This window comes from Petromyzon marinus, unplaced genomic scaffold (assembly GCF_048934315.1).
Source record: "Petromyzon marinus isolate PM22_M1 ecotype Great Lakes invasive population unplaced genomic scaffold, UKy_Petmar_22M1.pri1.0 PM_Scaffold_290, whole genome shotgun sequence".
Taxonomy (NCBI): Eukaryota; Metazoa; Chordata; class Hyperoartia; order Petromyzontiformes; family Petromyzontidae; genus Petromyzon; species Petromyzon marinus.
Window position 1 is genome coordinate 49,451 of NW_027423269.1, and position 24,794 is coordinate 74,244.

Below are 24,794 nucleotides of genomic sequence, written 5' to 3' on the forward strand. Positions count from 1 at the left end.
CATCACAACCACAACCATCACAACCACAACCACAAACACCACAATTACAACCATCACAATCACAACAACCACCACCGTCACAACCACCATCACAACCACCATCACAACCACAACCATCACAACCACAACCACAAACACCACAACCACAACCATCACAACCACAACCACAACCACCATCACAACCACAACCATCACAACCACAACAACCACAACCATCACAACCATCACAAACACCACAACCACAACAACCATCACCGTCACAACCACCATCACAACCACAACCATCACAACCACCACAACCACCATCACAACCACAACCATCACAACCACCACAACCACAACCATCACAACCACAAACACCACAACCACAACCATCACAACCACAACCACAAACACCACAACCACAACCATCACAACCACAACAACAAACACCATCACAACCACAACCATCACAACCACAACAACCACAACCATCACAACCACAAACACCACAACCACAACCATCACAATCACAACCACAAACACCACAACCACAACCATCACAACCACAACCACAACCACCATCACAACCACAACCATCACAATCACAACCACAAACACCACAACCACAACCATCACAACCACAAACACCACAACCACAACCATCACAATCACAACCACAAACACCACAACCACAACCATCACAATCACAACCACAAACACCACAACCACAACCATCACAACCACAAACACCACAACCACAACCATCACAACCACAACCACAACCACCATCACAACCACAACCATCACAACCACAACCACAAACACCACAACCACAACCATCACAATCACAACCACAACCACCATCACAACCACAACCATCACAACCACAACAACCATCACCGTCACAACCACAACCATCACAACCACAACCACAAACACCACAACCACAAACACCACAACCACAACCATCACAACCACAACAACAAACACCACAACCACAACCATCACAACCACAACAACAAACACCACAATTACAATCACAACAACCACCACCGTCACAACCACCATCACAACCACCATCACAACCACAACCATCACAACCACAACCACAAACACCACAATTACAACCATCACAATCACAACAACCACCACCGTCACAACCACCATCACAACCACCATCACAACCACAACCATCACAACCACAACCACAAACACCACAACCACAACCATCACAACCACAACCACAACCACCATCACAACCACAACCATCACAACCACAACAACCACAACCATCACAACCATCACAAACACCACAACCACAACAACCATCACCGTCACAACCACCATCACAACCACAACCATCACAACCACCACAACCACCATCACAACCACAACCATCACAACCACCACAACCACAACCATCACAACCACAAACACCACAACCACAACCATCACAACCACAACCACAAACACCACAACCACAACCATCACAACCACAACAACCACCACCATCACAACCACAACCACCACAACCACCACCATCACCACAACCACCACAACCACCACCACAACCACCACCACCATCACCACCACCACCACAACCACCACCATCACCACCATCACAACCACAACAACCACCACCACAACCATCACAACCACAAACAACCACCACAACCACCACCATCACAACCACAAACACCACCACAAACACCACCACTACCACTACTACCACCATTACAACCACCATCAAGAACCACCACCATCACAACCACAACCACCATCACAACCATCAGCACCACAACCATCAGCACCACAAACACCACCACAAACACCACCACTACCACAATCACAACCATCACAACCACAACAACAGCAACCACCACCACAACCATCACCACCACAACCATCACAACCACCACCACAACCACCACCACAACCATCACAACCACCACCACAACCACCACAACCACCACCACAACCACCACCACAACCATCACAACCACAACCACAACAACCATCACAACCACAACAACCATCACCACAACCACCACAACCACAACCACCACCACAACCATCACAACCACAACCACAACCACCACCACAACCATCACAACCACCACCACCACAAACACCACCACCACCATCACAAACACCACCACCATCACAACCACAACCACCATCACAACCACAACCACCACCACAACCACCACCACCACCACAACCATCACAACCACAATCACAACCACAATCACAACCATCACAACCACAACCACCATCACAACCACAACCACCATCACAACCACCATCACAACCACCACCACAACCATCACAACCACAACCACAACCATCACAACCACCACCACAACCACCACCACAACCACCATCAGCACCCCAACCACCATCACAACCACCCACCATCACAACCACCCACCATCACAACCACCACAACCACCACCATCAGCACCCCAACCACCATCACAACCACCATCACAACCACCACCATCACAACCACCACCATCACAACCACCACCATCACAACCACCACAACCACAACCACCATCACAACCACCATCACATCCACCATAACAACCACAACCACCATCACAACCACCACAACCACAACCACCATCACAACCACCACCACCATCACAACCACAACCACCACCATCACAACCACAACCACCACCATCACAACCACAACCACCATCACAACCAGCATGACAACCACCACCATCACCACCACAACCACCATCACAACCACAACCACCACGATCACCACCACCACCATCACCACCACCGTCACCATCACCACCACCACCATCACCACCATCACCATCACCACCATCACCATCACCACCACAACCACCATCACAACCATCACCACCACAACAACAACCATAAACCACCACAACCACTATTATCACCACCACAACCACCATCACAACCACCACCATCACAACCACCACCATCACAACCACCACCACAACAACCACAAACCACCACAACCACCATCACTACAACCACCAACATCACAACTACCACCACAACAACCACAAACCACCACAACTACCATCACTACAACCACCAACATCACAACTACCACCACAACAACCACAACAACCACAACAACCACAAACCACCACAACCACCATCACTACAACCACCAACATCACAACTACCACCACAACAACCACAAACCACCACCACAACTACAATCACTACAACCACCAACATCACCACAACTACCACCACAACAACCACAAACCACCATCACAACTACCATCACAAAGTTCTAGATGCTGATAACGATGATGATGGTGATGATGATTACGATGGTGACCACGATGGTGACGATGATGGTGATGATGATGACGATGATGACGGTGACGATGACGATGATGACGATGACAACGATGACGATGAAGACGATGATAATGACAATGATGATGATGATGATGACGATGACGACGATGACGATGATGACGACGATGACCATGATGACGATCACGATGAAGATGATGATGACGATGTAGATGACGACGATGATGACGACGATGATGATGACGATGATGACGATGATGACGATGATGATGACGATCACGATGGTGACGATGACGATGATGACGATGAAGACGATGATGTAGATGATGACGATGATGATGATGACGATGATGTAGATGACGACGTGACGTTATGAGGACGATGACGATGATGATGACGATGATGATGATGACTACGATGCTGATGACGATGATGTAGATGATGAGTACGATGCTGATGACGATGATGACGATCACGATGAAGACGATGATAATGATAATGACGATGTAGATGATGATGACGATGATGTAGATGATGAGTACGATGCTGATGACGATGATGACGATCACGATGAAGACGATGATAATGATAATGACGATGTAGATGATGATGACGATGATGTAGATGATGAGTACGATGATGATGACGATGATGACGATCACGATGAAGACGATGATAATGATGATGATGACTACGATGATGACGACGTTATGAGGACGCCACCACCTTTGAGGAGGTGTCCGACGAGGGCGAAGTTGAAGCTGGAGTTGAAGTTGAGTCCCACAAAGTGGTCCATCTGCTTGCAGTGCCAGTCCAGGGGCAAGCGGGTCTCCATAAACACCTCCTCAGGACTCTACACAGTGAGTGACACGGTGAGTGACACAGTGAGTGACTGAGTGAGTGAGTGAGTGACAGGCGGGTCTCCATAAACACCTCCTCAGGACTCTACACAGTGAGTGACACGGTGAGTGACACAGTGAGTGACTTGGTGAGTGAGTGAGTGAGTGACAGGCGGGTCTCCATAAACACCTCCTCAGGGCTCTACACAGTGACACAGTGAGTGACACAGTGAGTGACACAGTGAGTGACAGGCGGGTCTCCATAAACACCTCCTCAGGGCTCTACACAGTGAGTGAGTGTCTTGGTGAGTGACTTAGTGAGTGACTTGGTGAGTGACTTGGTGAGTGAGTGAGTGAGTGACAGGCGGGTCTCCATAAACACCTCCTCAGGGCTCTACACACACAGTGAGTGACACGGTGAGTGACTGAGTGACTGAGTGAGTGAGTGAGTGACAGGCGGGTCTCCATATACACCTCCTCAGGACTCTACACAGTGAGTGACACGGTGAGTGACACAGTGAGTGACTTGGTGAGTGAGTGAGTGAGTGACAGGCGGGTCTCCATAAACACCTCCTCAGGGCTCTACACAGTGACACAGTGAGTGACACAGTGAGTGACACAGTGAGTGACAGGCGGGTCTCCATAAACACCTCCTCAGGGCTCTACACAGTGAGTGAGTGTCTTGGTGAGTGACTTAGTGAGTGACTTGGTGAGTGACTTGGTGAGTGAGTGAGTGAGTGACAGGCGGGTCTCCATAAACACCTCCTCAGGGCTCTACACACACAGTGAGTGACACGGTGAGTGACTGAGTGACTGAGTGAGTGAGTGAGTGACAGGCGGGTCTCCATATACACCTCCTCAGGACTCTACACAGTGAGTAAGTGACTTAGTGAGTGACTTAGTGAGTGTGTGGGTGAGTGACTGAGTGAGTGAGTGAGTGACAGGCGGGTCTCCATAAACACCTCCTCAGGACTCTACACAGTGAGTGAGTGAGTGACTTGGTGAGTGACTTGGTGAGTAACTTAGTGAGTGAGTGAGGGGCAAACGGGTCTCCATAAACACCTCCTCAGGACTCTACATAGTGAGTGAGTGGGTGACACAGTGGGTGACACGGTGAGTGACTCAGTGAGTGACTGAGTGAGTGACTTGGTGAGTGAGTGAGTGAGGGGCAGGCGGGTCTCCATAAACACCTCCTCAGGGCTCTACACACAGTGAGTGACACGGTGAGTGACACGGTGAGTGACTTGGTGAGTGACTTGGTGAGTGACTGAGTGAGTGACAGGCGGGTCTCCATAAACACCTCCTCAGGGCTCTACACAGTGAGTGACACAGTGAGTGTCTTGGTGAGTGACTTGGTGAGTGACTGAGTGAGTGAGTGACAGGCGGGTCTCCATAAACACCTCCTCAGGGCTCTACACAGTGAGTGACTCAGTGAGTGACTCAGTGAGTGACACAGTGAGTGAGTGAGTGAGTGACAGGCGGGTCTCCATAAACACCTCCTCAGGACTCTACACACACAGTGAGTGACACAGTGAGTGACTTGGTGAGTGACTGAGTGAGTGAGTGAGTGACTTGGTGAGTGACTGAGTGAGTGAGTGAGTGACAGGCGGGTCTCCATAAACACCTCCTCAGGGCTCTACACAGTGAGTGTGTGGGTGACTTGGTGAGTGACACAGTGAGTGACTCAGTGAGTGACACAGTGAGTGAGTGACAGGCGGGTCTCCATAAACACCTCCTCAGGGCTCTACACACAGTGAGTGACACGGTGAGTGACTGAGTGAGTGAGTGAGTGACTTGGTGAGTGACTGAGTGAGTGAGTGAGTGACAGGCGGGTCTCCATAAACACCTCCTCAGGGCTCTACACAGTGAGTGTGTGGGTGACTTGGTGAGTGACACAGTGAGTGACTCAGTGAGTGACACAGTGAGTGAGTGACAGGCGGGTCTCCATAAACACCTCCTCAGGGCTCTACACACAGTGAGTGACACGGTGAGTGACACAGTGAGTGACTGAGTGAGTGACAGGCGGGTCTCCATAAACACCTCCTCAGGGCTCTACACACAGTGGGTGAGTTAGTGTGTGGGTGACACAGTGGGTGACACAGTGAGTGTCTTGGTGAGTGACTCAGTGAGTGACTTGGTGAGTGAGTGAGTGAGTGACAGGCGGGTCTCCATAAACACCTCCTCAGGGCTCTACACACACAGTGGGTGAGTGAGTTAGTGACACAGTGAGTGACACAGTGAGTGACACAGTGAGTGACTTGGTGAGTGAGTGAGTGAGGGGCAGGCGGGTCTCCATAAACACCTCCTCAGGGCTCTACACAGTGAGTGACACGGTGAGTGTCTTGGTGAGTGAGTGAGTGAGGGGCAGGCGGGTCTCCATAAACACCTCCTCAGGACTCTACACAGTGAGTGTGTGGGTGACACAGTGAGTGACTTGGTGAGTGACACGGTGAGTGACTTGGTGAGTGACACGGTGAGTGAGTGAGTGAGGGGCAGGCGGGTCTCCATAAACACCTCCTCAGGGCTCTACACAGTGAGTGAGTGACTTGGTGAGTGACTTGGTGAGTGAGTGAGTGACACAGTGAGTGAGTGAGTGACAGGCGGGTCTCCATAAACACCTCCTCAGGGCTCTACATACACAGTGAGTGACTTAGTGAGTGACACAGTGAGTGACACAGTGAGTGTGTGGGTGACAGGCGGGTCTCCATAAACACCTCCTCAGGACTCTACACAGTGAGTGAGTTAGTGAGTGACACAGTGAGTGAGTGAGTGACTGAGTGAGTGAGTGAGTGACAGGCGGGTCTCCATAAACACCTCCTCAGGGCTCTACACAGTGAGTGTGTGTGGGTGACACAGTGAGTGACTTGGTGAGTGACTTGGTGAGTGAGGGGCAGGCGGGTCTCCATAAACACCTCCTCAGGGCTCTACATACACAGTGAGTGTGTGGGTGACACGGTGAGTGACACAGTGAGTGACACAGTGAGTGAGTGAGTGACTGGGTGAGTGACAGGCGGGTCTCCATAAACACATCCTCAGGGCACTACACACACAGTGAGTGACACAGTGAGTGACACAGTGAGTGACACAGTGAGTGACTTGGTGAGTGAGTGACAGGCGGGTCTCCATAAACAACTCCTCAGGGCTCTACATACACAGTGAGTGACTTAGTGAGTGACACGGTGAGTGAGTGAGTGACTGGGTGAGTGAGTGACAGGCGGGTCTCCATAAACACCTCCTCAGGGCTTTACACAGTGAGTGAGTGAGTGTGTGGGTGACACAGTGAGTGACACAGTGAGTGACACGGTGAGTGAGTGAGTGACAGGCGGGTCTCCATAAACACCTCCTCAGGACTCGACACAGTGAGTGAGTGTGTGGGTGATACAGTGAGTGACTTGGTGAGTGACTGAGTGAGTGAGTGAGTGAGTGACAGGCGGGTCTCCATAAACACCTCCTCAGGGCTCTACACACACAGTGAGTGAGTGAGTGTGTGGGTGATACAGTGAGTGACTTGGTGAGTGACTGAGTGACTGAGTGAGTGACTGAGTGAGTGTGTGGGTGACAGGCGGGTCTCCATAAACACCTCCTCAGGGCTCTACACAGTGAGTGACACAGTGAGTGACTTGGTGAGTGACTTGGTGAGTGACTTGGTGAGTGACTTGGTGAGTGACTTGGTGAGTGACTGAGTGAGTGAGTGGCAGGCGGGTCTCCATAAACACCTCCTCAGGGCTCTACACACACAGTGAGTGAGTTAGTGAGTGACACGGTGAGTGACTTGGTGAGTGAGTGAGTGACTGAGTGAGTGACAGGCGGGTCTCCATAAACACCTCCTCAGGACTCTACATACACAGTGAGTGTGTGTGTGGGTGACACAGTGAGTGACACGGTGAGTGACACGGTGAGTGAGTGAGTGACTGAGTGAGTGACAGGCGGGTCTCCATAAACACCTCCTCAGGGCTCTACACACACAGTGAGTGACACAGTGAGTGACTTGGTGAGTGACTTGGTGAGTGACTTGGTGAGTGACTGAGTGAGTGAGTGGCAGGCGGGTCTCCATAAACACCTCCTCAGGGCTCTACACACACAGTGAGTGAGTTAGTGAGTGACACGGTGAGTGACTTGGTGAGTGAGTGAGTGACTGAGTGAGTGACAGGCGGGTCTCCATAAACACCTCCTCAGGACTCTACACAGTGAGTGACACGGTGAGTGACACAGTGAGTGACTTGGTGAGTGACTGAGTGAGTGACTGGGTGAGTGACAGGTGGGTCTCCATAAACACCTCCTCAGGGCTCTACACAGTGAGTGACACGGTGAGTGACACAGTGAGTGACTTGGTGAGTGACTGAGTGACACGGTGACTGAGTGAGTGACTGAGTGACAGGCAGGTCTCCATAAACACCTCCTCAGGGCTCTACATACACAGTGAGTGACTTAGTGAGTGACTTGGTGAGTGACTGAGTGAGTGAGTGACTTGGTGAGTGACAGGCGGGTCTCCATAAACACCTCCTCAGGGCTCTACACGGTGAGTGACACAGTGAGTGACACAGTGAGTGACTCAGTGAGTGACTTGGTGAGTGACTTGGTGAGTGAGTGACACGGTGAGTGACTTGGTGAGTGAGTGAGTGACAGGCGGGTCTCCATAAACACCTCCTCAGGGCTCTACACGGTGAGTGAGTGATTTGGTGAGTGACTTGGTGAGTGACTGAGTGAGTGAGTGAGTCACTGAGTGAGTGAGTGACAGGCGGGTCTCCATAAACACCTCCTCAGGACTCTACATACACAGTGAGTGACACGGTGAGTGACTGAGTGAGTGACTTGGTGAGTGACTGAGTGACTGACTGAGTGAGTGAGTGACAGGCGGGTCTCCATAAACACCTCCTCAGGGCTCTACACAGTGGGTGAGTGACTTGGTGAGTGACTGAGTGAGTGACTTAGTGAGTGACACGGTGAGTGACTGAGTGAGTGAGTGAGTGACAGGCGGGTCTCCATAAACACCTCCTCAGGGCTGTACACAGTGAGTGACACGGTGAGTGACACGGTGAGTGACTGAGTGAGTGACTGGGTGAGTGACAGGCGGGTCTCCATAAACACCTCCTCAGGGCTCTACACGGTGGGTGAGTGTGTGGGTGACACGGTGAGTGACTTGGTGAGTGACTTGGTGAGTGACTTAGTGAGTGAGGGGCAGGCGGGTCTCCATAAACACCTCCTCAGGGCTCTACACAGTGAGTGACACAGTGAGTGACTTGGTGAGTGAGTGAGTGACTCAGTGAGTGAGTGAGTGAGTGACAGGCAGGTCTCCATAAACACCTCCTCAGGACTCTACACAGTGAGTGACACAGTGAGTGACTGAGTGAGTGAGTGACTTGGTGAGTGACTGAGTGAGTGAGTGAGTGACAGGCGGGTCTCCATAAACACCTCCTCAGGGCTCTACACAGTGGGTGAGTGACTTGGTGAGTGAGTGACTGAGTGAGTGAGTGACTGAGTGACTGAGTGACTGAGTGAGTGAGTGAGTGACTGAGTGACTCACCCTGTGGTTGAACACACAGAATGAGTCGAGCGTGTGGAGGTTCTGCTCCAAGAGGCCAGTCCCCACTGAGTAGAGGGTGTGACTGAGTGACTGAGTGACTGAGTGAGTGACTGAGTGACTGAGTGAGTGACTGAGTGAGTGACTGAGTGACTGAGTGAGTGACTGAGTGACTGAGTGACTGAGTGAGTGACTGAGTGACTGAGTGAGTGACTGAGTGACTGACTGAGTGACTGAGTGAGTGACTGAGTGAGTGACTGAGTGACTCACCCTGTGGTTGAACACACAGAATGAGTCGAGCGTGTGGAGGTTCTGCTCTAAGAGGCCAGTCCCCGCTGAGTAGAGGGTGTGACTGAGTGACTGAGTGACTGAGTGAGTGAGTGACTGAGTGACTGAGTGAGTGACTGAGTGAGTGACTGAGTGACTCACCCTGTGGTTGAACACACAGAATGAGTCGAGCGTGTGGAGTTTCTGCTCCAAGAGGCCAGTCCCCGCTGAGTAGAGGGTGTGACTGAGTGACTGAGTGAGTGAGTGACTGAGTGAGTGACTGAGTGAGTGACTGAGTGACTGGGTGAGTGACTGAGTGAGTGACTGAGTGAGTGACTGAGTGAGTGAGTGAGTGACTGAGTGACTCACCCTGTGGTTGAACACACAGAATGAGTCGAGCGTGTGGAGGTTCTGCTCCAAGAGGCCAGTCCCCGCTGAGTAGAGGGTGTGACTGAGTGACTGAGTGAGTGACTGAGTGAGTGACTGAGTGAGTGACTGAGTGACTGAGTGAGTGACTGAGTGACTGAGTGACTGAGTGAGTGACTGAGTGAGTGACTGAGTGAGTGACTGAGTGACTGAGTGAGTGACTGAGTGACTCACCCTGTGGTTGAACACACAGAATGAGTCGAGCGTGTGGAGGTTCTGCTCCAAGAGGCCAGTCCCCGCTGAGTAGAGGGTGTGACTGAGTGACTGAGTGAGTGAGTGACTGAGTGAGTGAGTGAGTGACTGAGTGAGTGAGTGAGTGTGTGACTGAGTGACTGAGTGAGTGACTGAGTGACTGAGTGAGTGAGTGAGTGACTGAGTGACTGAGTGAGTGACTGAGTGAGTGACTGAGTGAGTGACTGAGTGACTCACCCTGTGGTTGAACACACCGAATGAGTCGAGCGTGTGGAGGTTGTGCTCCAAGAGGCCAGTCCCCGCTGAGTAGAGGGAAGCTTCGTCCAGCTGCAGCACCGCCACGGCCACCCAGAAGAGCGCCCGGTGCATCGGCGAGTCCTGGGGTCACGGGGGGGTGAGGGGTCACGGGGGGGTGAGGGGTCACGAGGGGGGGGGGGTCACAGGGGGGGGGAGGGGTCACAGGGGGGAGAGGGGTAACAGGGGGAGGGGTCACGTGTGTGTGTGTAGGTGTATGTGTAGGTGTGTAGGTGTGTGTGTGTAGGTGTGTGTGTGTGTAGGTGTGTGTAGGTGTGTGTAGGTGTGTGTGTGTAGGTGTGTGTGTGTAGGTGTAGGTGTGTGTGTAGGTGTGTAGGTGTGTGTAGGTGTGTGTAGGTGTGTGTGTGTGTAGGTGTGTGTGTAGGTGTAGGTGTGTGTGTAGGTGTGTGTGTGTAGGTGTGTGTGTGTGTAGGTGTGTGTAGGTGTAGTGTGTGTGTGTAGGTGTGTGTGTGTAGGTGTGTGTGTGTGTAGGTGTGTGTGTGTAGGTGTGTGTGTAGGTGTGTATGTGTAGGTGTGTAGGTGTGTGTAGGTGTGTGTGTAGGTGTGTGTGTGTAGGTGTGTGTGTAGGTGTGTGTGTGTAGGTGTGTGTGTAGGTGTGTGTGTAGGTGTGTGTGTGTGTGTAGGTGTGTGTGTATGTGTAGGTGTGTAGGTGTGTAGGTGTGTGTGTGTAGGTGTGTGTGTGTGTAGGTGTGTGTGTGTGTGTAGGTGTGTGTGTGTGTAGGTGTGTGTAGGTGTGTGTAGGGGTGTGTGTGTGTAGGTGTGTGTGTGTAGGTGTGTGTGTGTAGGTGTAGTGTGTGTAGGTGTGTGTGTAGGTGTGTGTGTGTGTGTGTGTGTAGGTGTGTGTGTGTAGGTGTGTGTGTGTAGGTGTGTGTGTGTAGGTGTGTGTGTAGGTGTGTGTGTGTGTAGGTGTGTGTAGGTGTAGTGTGTAGGTGTGTGTGTGTGTGTAGGTGTGTGTGTGTAGGTGTGTGTAGGTGTGTGTGTGTAGGTGTGTGTGTGTAGGTGTGTGTGTGTAGGTGTGTGTGTGTGTTTGTGTAGGTGTGTGTAGGTGTAGTGTGTAGGTGTGTGTGTGTAGGTGTGTGTGTGTAGGTGTGTGTAGGTATGTGTGTGTAGGTGTGTGTGTGTAGGTGTGTGTGTGTGTGTGTGTAGGTGTGTGTAGGTGTGTGTATGTGTAGGTGTGTGTGTGTAGGTGTAGTGTGTGTATGTAGGTGTGTGTGTGTAGGTGTGTGTAGGTGTGTGTAGGTGTGTGTGTAGGTGTGTGTGTGTGTGTATGTGTAGGTGTGTGTGTGTAGGTGTGTGTAGGTGTGTGTAGGTGTGTGTGTAGGTGTGTGTGTGTGTGTATGTGTAGGTGTGTGTGTGTAGGTGTGTGTAGGTGTGTGTAGGTGTGTGTGTAGGTGTGTGTGTGTGTGTATGTGTAGGTGTGTGTGTGTGTGTATGTGTAGGTGTGTGCGTGTGTGCTACTCACACGTGCGAGTAGAGGCTGCAGGCGCATCAGGGCGATGACCGTGGCCTCGATGAGAACCAGGCTGTTGTAGCTGTCAGGCCCCTTCAGTGAACTCTCCAGACCCTGCACACACACACAGTCACACACAGGTACACACAGTCACACACACAGTCACACACATGTACACACAGTCACACACGGTGACACACGCACACACACACACGGTGACACACGCACACACACGGTAACACACGCACACACACACGCACACACACACGGTGACACACGCACACACACAGTCACACACGCACACACACACGCACACACACACGGTGACACACGCACACACACAGTGACACACACACACACACACAGTCACCCACGCACAAACACACAGTCACACACGCACACACACACGCACACACACACGGTGACACACGCACACACACACGCGACACACGCACACACACACGCACACACGTACACACGGTGACACATGCACACACACACGCACACACACACGTACACACACGTTTACACACGGTGACACACGCACACACACACAGACAGACACACACAGACACACGCACACACAAAGATCCCCCATATAGCCTTAGCAGACTGTAGGGGCAAGTGCTGTTAGCGAGCACCTATGAAGGCCGGAACGGTACACGAGGGGGTGGGTGGCCAACACCACGCCCGACCGCCTTTGTCTCCCTAGTGGCGATGTTTACACACCACACCAGGTACTCATTTGAGGCTGAGTCGACCTAGGGGAGGCCCGGGACCAGTTCAGATAATCGTCACTGGTGTTGGCCGTGAGCGGGAATCGAACCCGGGTCGCCAGGTTCATAGGGCAGTGTAGCGCTAACCGCTACACTACCGCTCATAGACACACACACAGACACACAGTGACACACACACACACAGACACACACACAGACACACAGTGACACACACACACACAGACACACACACACACACACAGTGACACACACACACAGACACGTACACACACACACACGTGTATATCCACAAGCACGTACACACACACGCACGCACACACACACACACGTATACATGTGTGTCTTTCCCCGTTTGTGTATGCGTCTCCCCGTGTGTGTGTCACCGTGTGTGTGTGCGTGTGTCACCGTGTGTGTGTGTGTGTCACCGCGTGTGTGTGTGTGTGTCACCGTGTGTGTGTGTGTGTGTCACCGTGTGTGTGTGTGTGTCACCGTGTGTGTGTGTGTGTGTGTCACCGTGTGTGTGTGTGTGTGCGGCACCGTGTGTGTGTGTCACCGTGTGTGTGTGTGTGTCACCGTGTGTGTGTGTGTGTGCGGCACCGTGTGTGTGTGTCACCGTGTGTGTCACCGTGTGTCACCGTGTGTGTGTGTGTGTGTCACCGTGTGTCACCGTGTGTGTCACCGTGTGTCACCGTGTGTGTGTGTGTGTCACCGTGTGTCACCGTGTGTGTCACCGTGTGTCACCGTGTGTGTGTGTGTGTCACCGTGTGTCACCGTGTGTGTGTGTGTGTCACCGTGTGTCACCGTGTGTGTGTGTGTGTCACCGTGTGTGTCACCGAGTGTGTGCGTGTGTGTGTCACCGTGTGTGTGTGTGTGTCACCATGTGTGTCACCGTGTGTCACCGTGTGTCACCGTGTGTGTGTGTGTCACCGTGTGTCACCGTGTGTGTGTGTGTCACCGTGTGTCACCGTGTGTGTGTGTGTGTCACCGTGTGTGTGTGTGTGTCACCGTGTGTCACCGTGTGTGTGTGTGTCACCATGTGTGTCACCGTGTGTCACCGTGTGTCACCGTGTGTGTGTGTGTCACCGTGTGTCACCGTGTGTGTGTGTGTCACCGTGTGTCACCGTGTGTGTGTGTGTGTCACCGTGTGTGTCACCGAGTGTGTGCGTGTGTGTGTCACCGTGTGTGTGTGTGTGTCACCGTGTGTGTCACCGTGTGTGTGTGTCACCGTGTGTGTGTGTGTGTCACCGTGTGTGTGCGTGTGTCACTGTGTGTGTGTGCGTGTGTCACTGTGTGTGTGTGTGTGTGTCACTGTGTGTGTGTGTGTGTCACTGTGTGTGTGTCACTGTGTGTGTGTGTGTCACTGTGTGTGTGTGTGTGTCACTGTGTGTGTGTCACCGTGTGTGTGTGTGTGTCACCGTGTGTGTCACCGTGTGTGTGTGTCACCGTGTGTGTGTGTGTGTCACCGTGTGTGTGCGTGTGTCACTGTGTGTGTGTGTGTGTGTCACTGTGTGTGTGTGTGTGTCACTGTGTGTGTGTCACTGTGTGTGTCTGTGTGTGTCACTGTGTGTGTGTGTGTGTGTCACTGTGTGTGTGTGTGTGTGTCACTGTGTGTGTGTGTGTGTGTCACCGTGTGTGTGTGTGTGTCACTGTGTGTGTGTGTCACCGTGTGTGTGTGTGTGTGCACCTTGCTCTGAATGTGCAGGATCTGGCGGATGTGAGTGCTGGTCGCTCGCTTGCTGATGCAGCCAAACACCACGAGGGCACGCGGCTGTAGGGACGGGTTGTACTGGAACGCAAACCTACACACGGTGACACACACACACACAGTGACACACACACAGTGACACACACAGTGACACACACACACACAGTGACACACACACAGTGACACACACACACAGTGACACACACACAGGGTGACACACACACACAGTGACACACACACAGTGACACACACACACACAGTGACACACACACACACACAGTGACACACACAGGGTGACACACACACATACAGTGACACACACACACGGTGACACACACACACAGTGACACACACACACAGTGACACACACACACAGTGACACACACACACGGTGACACACACACAGTGACACACACACAGGGTGACACACACACACAGTGACACACACACACACGGTGACACACACACAGACACGGTGACACACACACAGTGACACACACACACAGTGACACACACACACAGTGACACACACACACAGTGACACACACACACACACGGTGACACACACACAGTGACACACACACACACGGTGACACACACACAGACACGGTGACACACACACAGTGACACACACACACAGTGACACACACACACAGTGACACACACACACACACGGTGACACACACACACACAGTGACACACACACACGGTGACACACACACACACGGTGACACACACACACAGTGACACACACACACACAGGGTGACACACACACACAGTGACACACACACACACACGGTGACACACACACACAGTGACACACACACACACACACGGTGACACACACACACGGTGACACACACACAGTGACACACACACACGGTGACACACACACACGGTGACACACACACACACGGTGACACACACAGTGACACACACACACACAGATGGTGACACACACACAGTGACACACACACACGGTGACACACACACACACACAGTGACACACACACACAGTGACACACACACGGTGACACACACGGTGACACACACAGTGACACACACGGTGACACACACACACAGTGACACACAGTGACACACACACGGTGACACACACGGTGACACACACGGTGACACACACACACAGTGACACACAGTGACACACACACGGTGACACACACACACGGTGACACACAGTGACACACACACAGTGACACACAGTGACACACTCACAGTGACACACACACAGTGACACACACACGGTGACACACCACACACGGTGATACACCACAACCATGATCACAGCCACCATCATCATGATCACCACCATCACCACAACCACGATCACCACAACCACCACCACCACAATCACCACAACCACGATCACCACCATCACCACCATCATCACCATCACCACCATCATCATCACCACCATCACCACCATCATCATCATCACCACCATCACCACCATCACCACCATCACCATCACCACCATCATTATCATCACCACCATCATCATCATCATCACCACCATCATCACCACCATCATCATCATCACCACCATCACCACCATCACCACCATCATCATCATCATCACCACCATCACCACCATCACCACCATCATTATCATCATCACCATCATCACCACTATCATCATCACCATCATCACCATCATCATTACCATCACCACCATCATCATCATCACCACCATCACCACTATCATTATCATCATCACCATCACCACCACCATCATCATCATCATCACCACCATCACCACCATCACCACCATCATCATCACCACCATCATCATCACCACCATCATCATCATCACCACCACAACCACGATCACCACCATCACCATCACCACCACCACCACCACCACGATCACCACCACCACCACCACAACCACCACCGCCACCACCACCATCACCACCACCACCACCGCCACCACCATCACCACCACCACCACCGCCACCACCATCATCACCACCACCACAACCACGACCACCACCACAACCACCACCACCACCACCATGATAATGATGTCTAGGCTGGGTTCTTACTTCTGGGCGAGCTCCGTCCACTGCTCCAGCCAGCGGCAGGTCGGCTGGTCACGCATGCAGGCCTGGTGAGTGACACCGTCACACAGTCACTCACACAGTCACACACAGTCACACACAGTCACATAGTCACACACACACACAGTCACGCATGCAGGCCTGGTGAGTGACACCGTCAGTCAGTCAGTCACAGTCACTCACAGTCACACAGTCAGTCACGCATGCAGGCCTGGTGAGTGACACCGTCAGTCACAGTCACAGTCAGTCACACAGTCACTCACACACACAGTCACACACAGTCACACACAGTCACACAGTCACACAGTCACGCATGCAGGCCTGGTGAGTGACACAGTCAGTCAGTCACACAGTCACACAGTCACTCACAGTCACACACAGTCACGCATGCAGGCCTGGTGAGTGACAGACAGTCAGTCACACAGTCAGTCACACAGTCAGTCACAGTCACTCACAGTCACACAGTCACTCACAGTCACTCACAGTCACACACAGTCACGCATGCAGGCCTGGTGAGTGACAGTCAGTCACAGTCACTCACAGTCACACAGTCACAGTCACACAGTCACTCACAGTCACTCACAGTCACACACAGTCACGCATGCAGGCCTGGTGAGTGACACCGTCAGTCACACAGTCAGTCACAGTCACACAGTCACACACAGTCACACACACAGTCACACACACACACACACAATCACTCAGTCACACACAGTCACACACAGTCAGTCACACAGTCACACAGTCACACACAGTCACAGTGTGTGTGACACCACCAATCACCACCAATCACCACCACCGCTCACCACCACCACCACCACCGCCGCTCACCACCACCACCACCACCCACCTCACCGGCCGCTCACCTCCATGATCTCCAGCAGAGCGTCGGTCACCACCTCGAGCGAGGGGTGAGCCACGAGCCCTCTCGAGCTCACCACCACCACCACCACCACCACCGCCGCTCACCACCACCACCACCACCACCCACCTCACCGGCCGCTCACCTCCATGATCTCCAGCAGAGCGTCGGTCACCACCTCGAGCGAGGGGTGAGCCACGAGCCCTCTCGAGCTCACCACCACCACCACCACCACCACCGCCGCTCACCACCACCACCACCACCACCCACCTCACCGGCCGCTCACCTCCACGATCTCCAGCAGAGCGTCGGTCACCACCTCGAGCGAGGGGTGAGCCACGAGCCCTCTCGAGCTCACCACCACCACCACCACCACCACCGCCGCTCACCACCACCACCACCACCACCCACCTCACCGGCCGCTCACCTCCATGATCTCCAGCAGAGCGTCGGTCACCACCTCGAGCGAGGTGAGCGAGAAGCTCTCCCGCTCGTACGAGCCCGGCGAGAAGGAACGGTCTCGGTAGCTGGCGCGGAAGGCGATGACGGCGGCCGACTTCACCTTGCTGATGCCGAACAGCAGCTTGAACTTGGGCAGGCAGAACTCGGTCACGCTGAGGCGCAGGACTTGCTTCGTCTCCTCTGTGGCAGCGGTGGTGGTGAGACACGGTGAGAGACACGGAGAGACACGGAGAGACACGGTGAGACACGGAGAGACACGGTGAGACACGGTGAGAGACACGGAGAGACACGGAGAGACACGGTGAGACACGGTGAGACACGGAGAGACACGGAGAGACACGGTGAGAGACACGGAGAGACACGGTGAGACATGGAGAGACACGGGCAGGCAGAACTCGGTCACGCTGAGGCGCAGGACTTGCTTCGTCTCCTCTGTGGCAGCGGTGGAGAGACACGGTGAGAGACACGGAGAGACACGGAGAGACACGGGGAGACATGGGGAGACACGGAGAGACACGGTGAGGCGCAGGACTTGCTTCGTCTCCTCTGTGGCAGCGGTGGTGGTGGTGGTGAGAGACACGGAGAGAGACACGGAGAGACACGGGGGGACATGGAGAGACACGGGCAGGCAGAACTCGGTCACGCTGAGGCGCAGGACTTGCTTCGTCTCCTCTGTGGCAGCGGTGGAGAGACACGGTGAGACACGGTGAGACACGGGGGGACACGGAGAGACACGGAGAGACACGGAGAGACACGGGGAGACACGGAGAGACACGGTGAGACACGGAGAGACGCAGGGAGACAGGGAGAGACACGGTGAGACACGGTGAGACACGGAGAGACACGGAGAGACATGGGGAGACATGGAGAGACACGGAGAGACACGGGGAGACACGGTGAGACACGGAGAGACACGGGGAGACACGGTGAGACACGGTGAGACACGGAGAGACACGGGGAGACACGGTGAGACACGGTGAGACACGGTGAGACACGGTGAGACACGGAGAGACACGGGGAGACACGGTGAGACACGGGGAGACACGGTGAGACAGAACTCGGTCACGCTGAGGCGCAGGACTTGCTTCGTCTCCTCTGTGGCAGCGGTGGAGAGACACGGTGAGAGACACGGAGAGACACGGTGAGACACGGAGAGACACGGTGAGACACGGTGAGACACGGTGAGACACGGTGAGACACGGAGAGACACGGTGAGACACGGTGAGACACGGAGAGACACGGTGAGATACGGGGGAGACACGGTGAGACACGGTGAGACACGGAGAGACACGGAGAGACACGGGGAGACACGGTGAGACACGGGGAGACACGGAGAGACACGGAGAGACACGGAGAGACACGGGGAGACACGGGGAGACACGGAGAGACGCATAGAGACGCAGAGAGACACGTAGAGACGCAGAGAGACACGGGGAGAGACGGAGAGAAGCGGGGAGACACGGGGAGACACGGGTAGACACGGGGAGACACGGGGGGAGACACGGGGAGACACGGAGAGACACGGTGAGACACGGTGAGACACGGAGAGACACAGTGAGACACGGAGAGACACGGGGAGACACGGGGAGACACGGAGAGACACGGAGAGACACGGTGAGACACGGGGAGACACGGGCAGGCAGAATTCAGTGATGCTCAGGCCCATCCACTCACCCACTCACTCACCCATTCACCAACTCACCAACACACTCACTCACCCCATCACTCACCCACCCACTCACTCACTCACCCACCCACTCACACACCCACTCACAGACTGAATCACTCATCCACTCACCCACCCACTCACACACCCACCCACACACCCACCCACTCACACACCCACTCACCCAATCACTCACCCACCCACTCACCCACCAACTCACCCCATCACTCACCCACTCACTCACTCACCCACCCACTCACACACCCCATCACTCACCCACCCACCCACTCCATCACCCACCCACTCACTCACCCACTCACTCATCCACTCACACACCCACTCACCCCATCACCCACCCACTCACTCACCCCATCACCCACCCACTCACCCACTCACTCACCCACCCACCGACTCACCCACTCACCCACCCACCGACTCACCCACTCACCCACCCACCGACTCACCCACTCACCCACCCACCGACTCACACACCCACTCACCCACCCACCCACTCACCCACCCACTCACCCACCCACCCACTCACCCACCCACCCACTCACCCACCCACCCACTCACCCACCCACCCACTCACCACTGAAGTTGAGCTGGGAGCACGTGCACAGTGAGTGGATGATGTTGATGACAACTCACCCCACCACTCACCCCATCACTCACCCACCCACCCACTCACCCACCCACCCACTCACTCACTCACCGACTCACTCACCAACTCACTCACTCACCCCACCACTCACCCCACCACTCACTCACCCCATCACTCACTCACTCACCCACTCACTCACCCACCCACTCACCCACCCACCCACTCACCACTGAAGTTGAGCTGGGAGCACGTGCACAGTGAGTGGATGATGTTGATGACAACTCACCCCACCACATACTCACCCACCCACCCACTCACCCACCCACCCACCCACTCACCCACCCACCCACTCACCCCATCACCCACCCACCCACCCACTCACCCTCTCACCCACCCACCCACTCACCCACTCACCCACCCACCCACCCCATCACCCACCCACTCACTCACCCACTCACTCACCCACCCACTCACTCACCCACCCACTCACTCACCCACCCACCCACTCACCCACCCACTCACTCACTCACTCACCCACCCACTCACCCACCCACCCACTCACCCCATCACCCACCCACCCACCCACTCACCCACCTACCCACTCACCCTCTCACCCACCCACCCACTCACCCACTCACCCACCCACCCACCCCATCACCCACCCACTCACCCACCCACTCACTCACCCACTCACTCACCCACCCACTCACTCACCCACCCACCCACTCACCCACCCACTCACTCACTCACTCACTCACCCACCCACTCACCCACCCACCCACTCACCACTGAAGTTGAGCTGGGAGCACGTGCACAGTGAGTGGATGATGTTGATGACAACTCACCCCACCACTCACCCACCCACCCACTCACCGACTCACTCACCCACCCCATCACTCACCCACTCACCCACCCACTCACTCACCCACTCACCCACCCACTCACTCACCCACCCACTCACTCACTCACCCACTCACCCACCCACCCACCCACTCACCCACCCACCCACTCACTCACTCACCCACTCACCCACTAACCCACCCACCCACTCACCACTGAAGTTGAGCTGGGAGCACGTGCACAGTGAGTGGATGATGTTGATGACAACTCACCCCACCACTCATCCCACCACTCACCCACCCACCCACTCACTCACCCACTCACTCACCCACTCACCCACCCACTCACTCACCCACTCACCCACCCACTCACCCACCCACCCACCCCATCACCCACCCACTCACCACTGAAGTTGAGCTGGGAGCACGTGCACAGTGAGTGGATGATGTTGATGACAACTCACCCCACCACTCACCCCACCACCCACTCACCCACTCACTCACCCACCCACTCACCCACCCACTCACTCACCCACTCACCCACTCACCCACCCACCCACTCACCCCACCACTCACCCACCCACCCACCCACTCACCACTGAAGTTGAGCTGGGAGCACGTGCACAGGGAATGGATGATGTTGATGACAACTCACCCCACCACTCACCCAACCACTCACTCACCCACCCACTCACCCACCCACTCACTCACCCACCCACTCACTCACCCACCCACTCACCCACCCACCCACCCACTCACCACTGAAGTTGAGCTGGGAGCACGTGCACAGTGAGTGGATGATGTTGATGACAACTCACCCCAACCACTCACCCCATCACTCACCCACCCACCCACCCCATCACCCACCCACCCACTCACCACTGAAGTTGAGCTGGGAGCACGTGCACAGTGAGTGGATGATGTTGATGACAACTCACCCCATCACTCACCCCATCACTCACCCACTCACTCATTCACCCACTCACTCACTCACCCACCCACCCACCCACTCACTCACTCACCCACTCACTCACCCACCCACCCACTCACTCACCCACTCACCCACCCCATCACCCACCCACTCACCACTGAAGTTGAGCTGGGAGCACGTGCACAGTGAGTGGATGATGTTGATGACAACTCACCCCACCACTCACCCCACCACTCACCCACCCACCCACTCACCCACCCACTCACTCACCCACCCACCCACCCACTCACTCACCCACTCACCCACTCACTCACTCACCCACTCACCCACTAACGCACCCACCCACTCACCACTGAAGTTGAGCTGGGAGCACGTGCACAGTGAGTGGATGATGTTGATGACAACTCACCCCACCACTCACCCCACCACTCACCCACCCACCCACTCACTCACCCACTCACTCACCCACTCACCCACCCACTCACTCACCCACTCACTCACCCACTCACCCACCCACCCACCCCATCACCCACCCACTCACCACTGAAGTTGAGCTGGGAGCACGTGCACAGTGAGTGGATGATGTTGATGACAACTCACCCCACCACTCACCCCACCACTCACTCACCCACTCACTCACCCACCCACTCACCCACCCACTCACTCACCCACTCACCCACTCACCCACCCACTCACCCCACCACTCACCCACCCACCCACCCACTCACCACTGAAGTTGAGCTGGGAGCACGTGCACAGGGAATGGATGATGTTGATGACAACTCACCCCACCACTCACCCAACCACTCACCCACCCACTCACTCACCCACCCACTCACCCACCCACTCACTCACCCACCCACTCACTCACCCACCCACTCACCCACCCACCCACCCACCCACTCACCACTGAAGTTGAGCTGGGAGCACGTGCACAGTGAGTGGATGATGTTGATGACAACTCACCCCAACCACTCACCCCATCACTCACCCACCCACCCACCCACCCCATCACCCACCCACCCACTCACCACTGAAGTTGAGCTGGGAGCACGTGCACAGTGAGTGGATGATGTTGATGACAACTCACCCCACCACTCACCCCACCACTCACCCACCCACCCACTCACCCACCCACTCACTCACCCACCCACTCACCACTGAAGTTGAGCTGGGAGCACGTGCACAGTGAGTGGATGATGTTGATGACAACTCACCCCACCACTCACCCCACCACTCACACACCCACCCACTCACCCACCCACTCACTCACCCACCCACCCACCCACTCACTCACTCACCCACTCACTCACCCACCCACTCACCCACCCACCCACTCACCACTGAAGTTGAGCTGGGAGCACGTGCACAGTGAGTGGATGATGTTGATGACAACTCACCCCACCACTCACCCACCCACTCACTCACCCACTCACCCACCCACCCACCCCATCACCCACCCACTCACCACTGAAGTTGAGCTGGGAGCACGTGCACAGTGAGTGGATGATGTTGATGACAACTCACCCCATCACTCACCCACTCACCCCACCACCAACTCACTCACTCACCCACTCACCCCATCACTCACCCACTCACCCCATCACTCACCCACCCACTCACCCACTCACCCACTCACCACTGAAGTTGAGCTGGGAGCACGTGCACAGTGAGTGGATGATGTTGATGACAACTCACCCCATCACTCACCCACTCACCCACCCACCCACCCATCCACTCACTCACCGACTCACTCACCCACTCACCCACCCACCCACCCACTCACCACTGAAGTTGAGCTGGGAGCACGTGCACAGTGAGTGGATGATGTTGATGACAACTCACCCCACCACTCACCCACTCACCCACTCACCCCATCACTCACCCACTCACTCACCCACTCACCCACCCACTCACTCACCCACTCACCCACTCACTCACCCACCCACTCACCCACCCACCCACTCACCCACCCACTCACCACTGAAGTTGAGCTGGGAGCACGTGCACAGTGAGTGGATGATGTTGATGACGAGGCCGTGAGTGGAGGCCCTTAGGGACAGGGGCCCCGTGGCAACGAGCAACGTCACGAACGTGGAAGAGGTAGGGGAGGTGGGTGGCCACGTCCAGGGAGTTGTTGAAACTCAGCATGAGCATGTACCTGTGGGGAGAGGGGGTTGGGGGTGGGTGAGTGGGTGAGTGGGTGGGTGAGTGGGTGGGTGAGTGGGTGGGTGAGTGGGTGGGTGGGTGGGTAGGTGAATGGGTGAGAGGGGTGGGTGGGTGAGTGGGTGGGTGGGTGGGTGAGTGAGTGAGTGGGTGGGTGGGTGAGTGGGTGGGTGGGTGGGTGAGTGGGTGAATGGGTGAGAGAGTGAGTGGGAGAGTGGGTGGATGGGTGGGTGAGCGGGTGAGTGGGTGGGTGAGTGGGTGGGTGGGTGGGTGAGCGAGTGGGTGAGTGGGTGAGTGGGTGGGTGAGTGGGTGGGTGGTTGAATGAGTGGGTGGGTGAGGGGGTGAGCGAGTGGGTGAGTGGGTGAGCGGGTGGGTGAGTGGGTGGGTGAGTGGGTGGGTGGGTGGGTGAGTGGGTGAGTGGGTGGGTGG

The 24,794-nt window shown here is 54.9% G+C and overlaps 1 protein-coding gene across 1 annotated transcript in view; it reads right to left on the minus strand.

Annotated features, from left to right (window-relative positions):
• LOC142923126 (neurofibromin-like) overlaps window positions 1-24,794 on the minus strand; it is a gene marked incomplete at its 5' end in the record, with an annotated part of 108,664 nt that overhangs the window by 32,521 nt on the left and 51,349 nt on the right. The window contains 8 exon segments of the mRNA XM_076064067.1: window positions 4,030-4,156; window positions 10,786-10,926; window positions 12,326-12,427; window positions 14,735-14,849; window positions 16,820-16,881; window positions 18,124-18,338; window positions 24,180-24,288; window positions 24,290-24,359. Coding sequence (XP_075920182.1) covers window positions 4,030-4,156; window positions 10,786-10,926; window positions 12,326-12,427; window positions 14,735-14,849; window positions 16,820-16,881; window positions 18,124-18,338; window positions 24,180-24,288; window positions 24,290-24,359 — 941 coding nt within the window.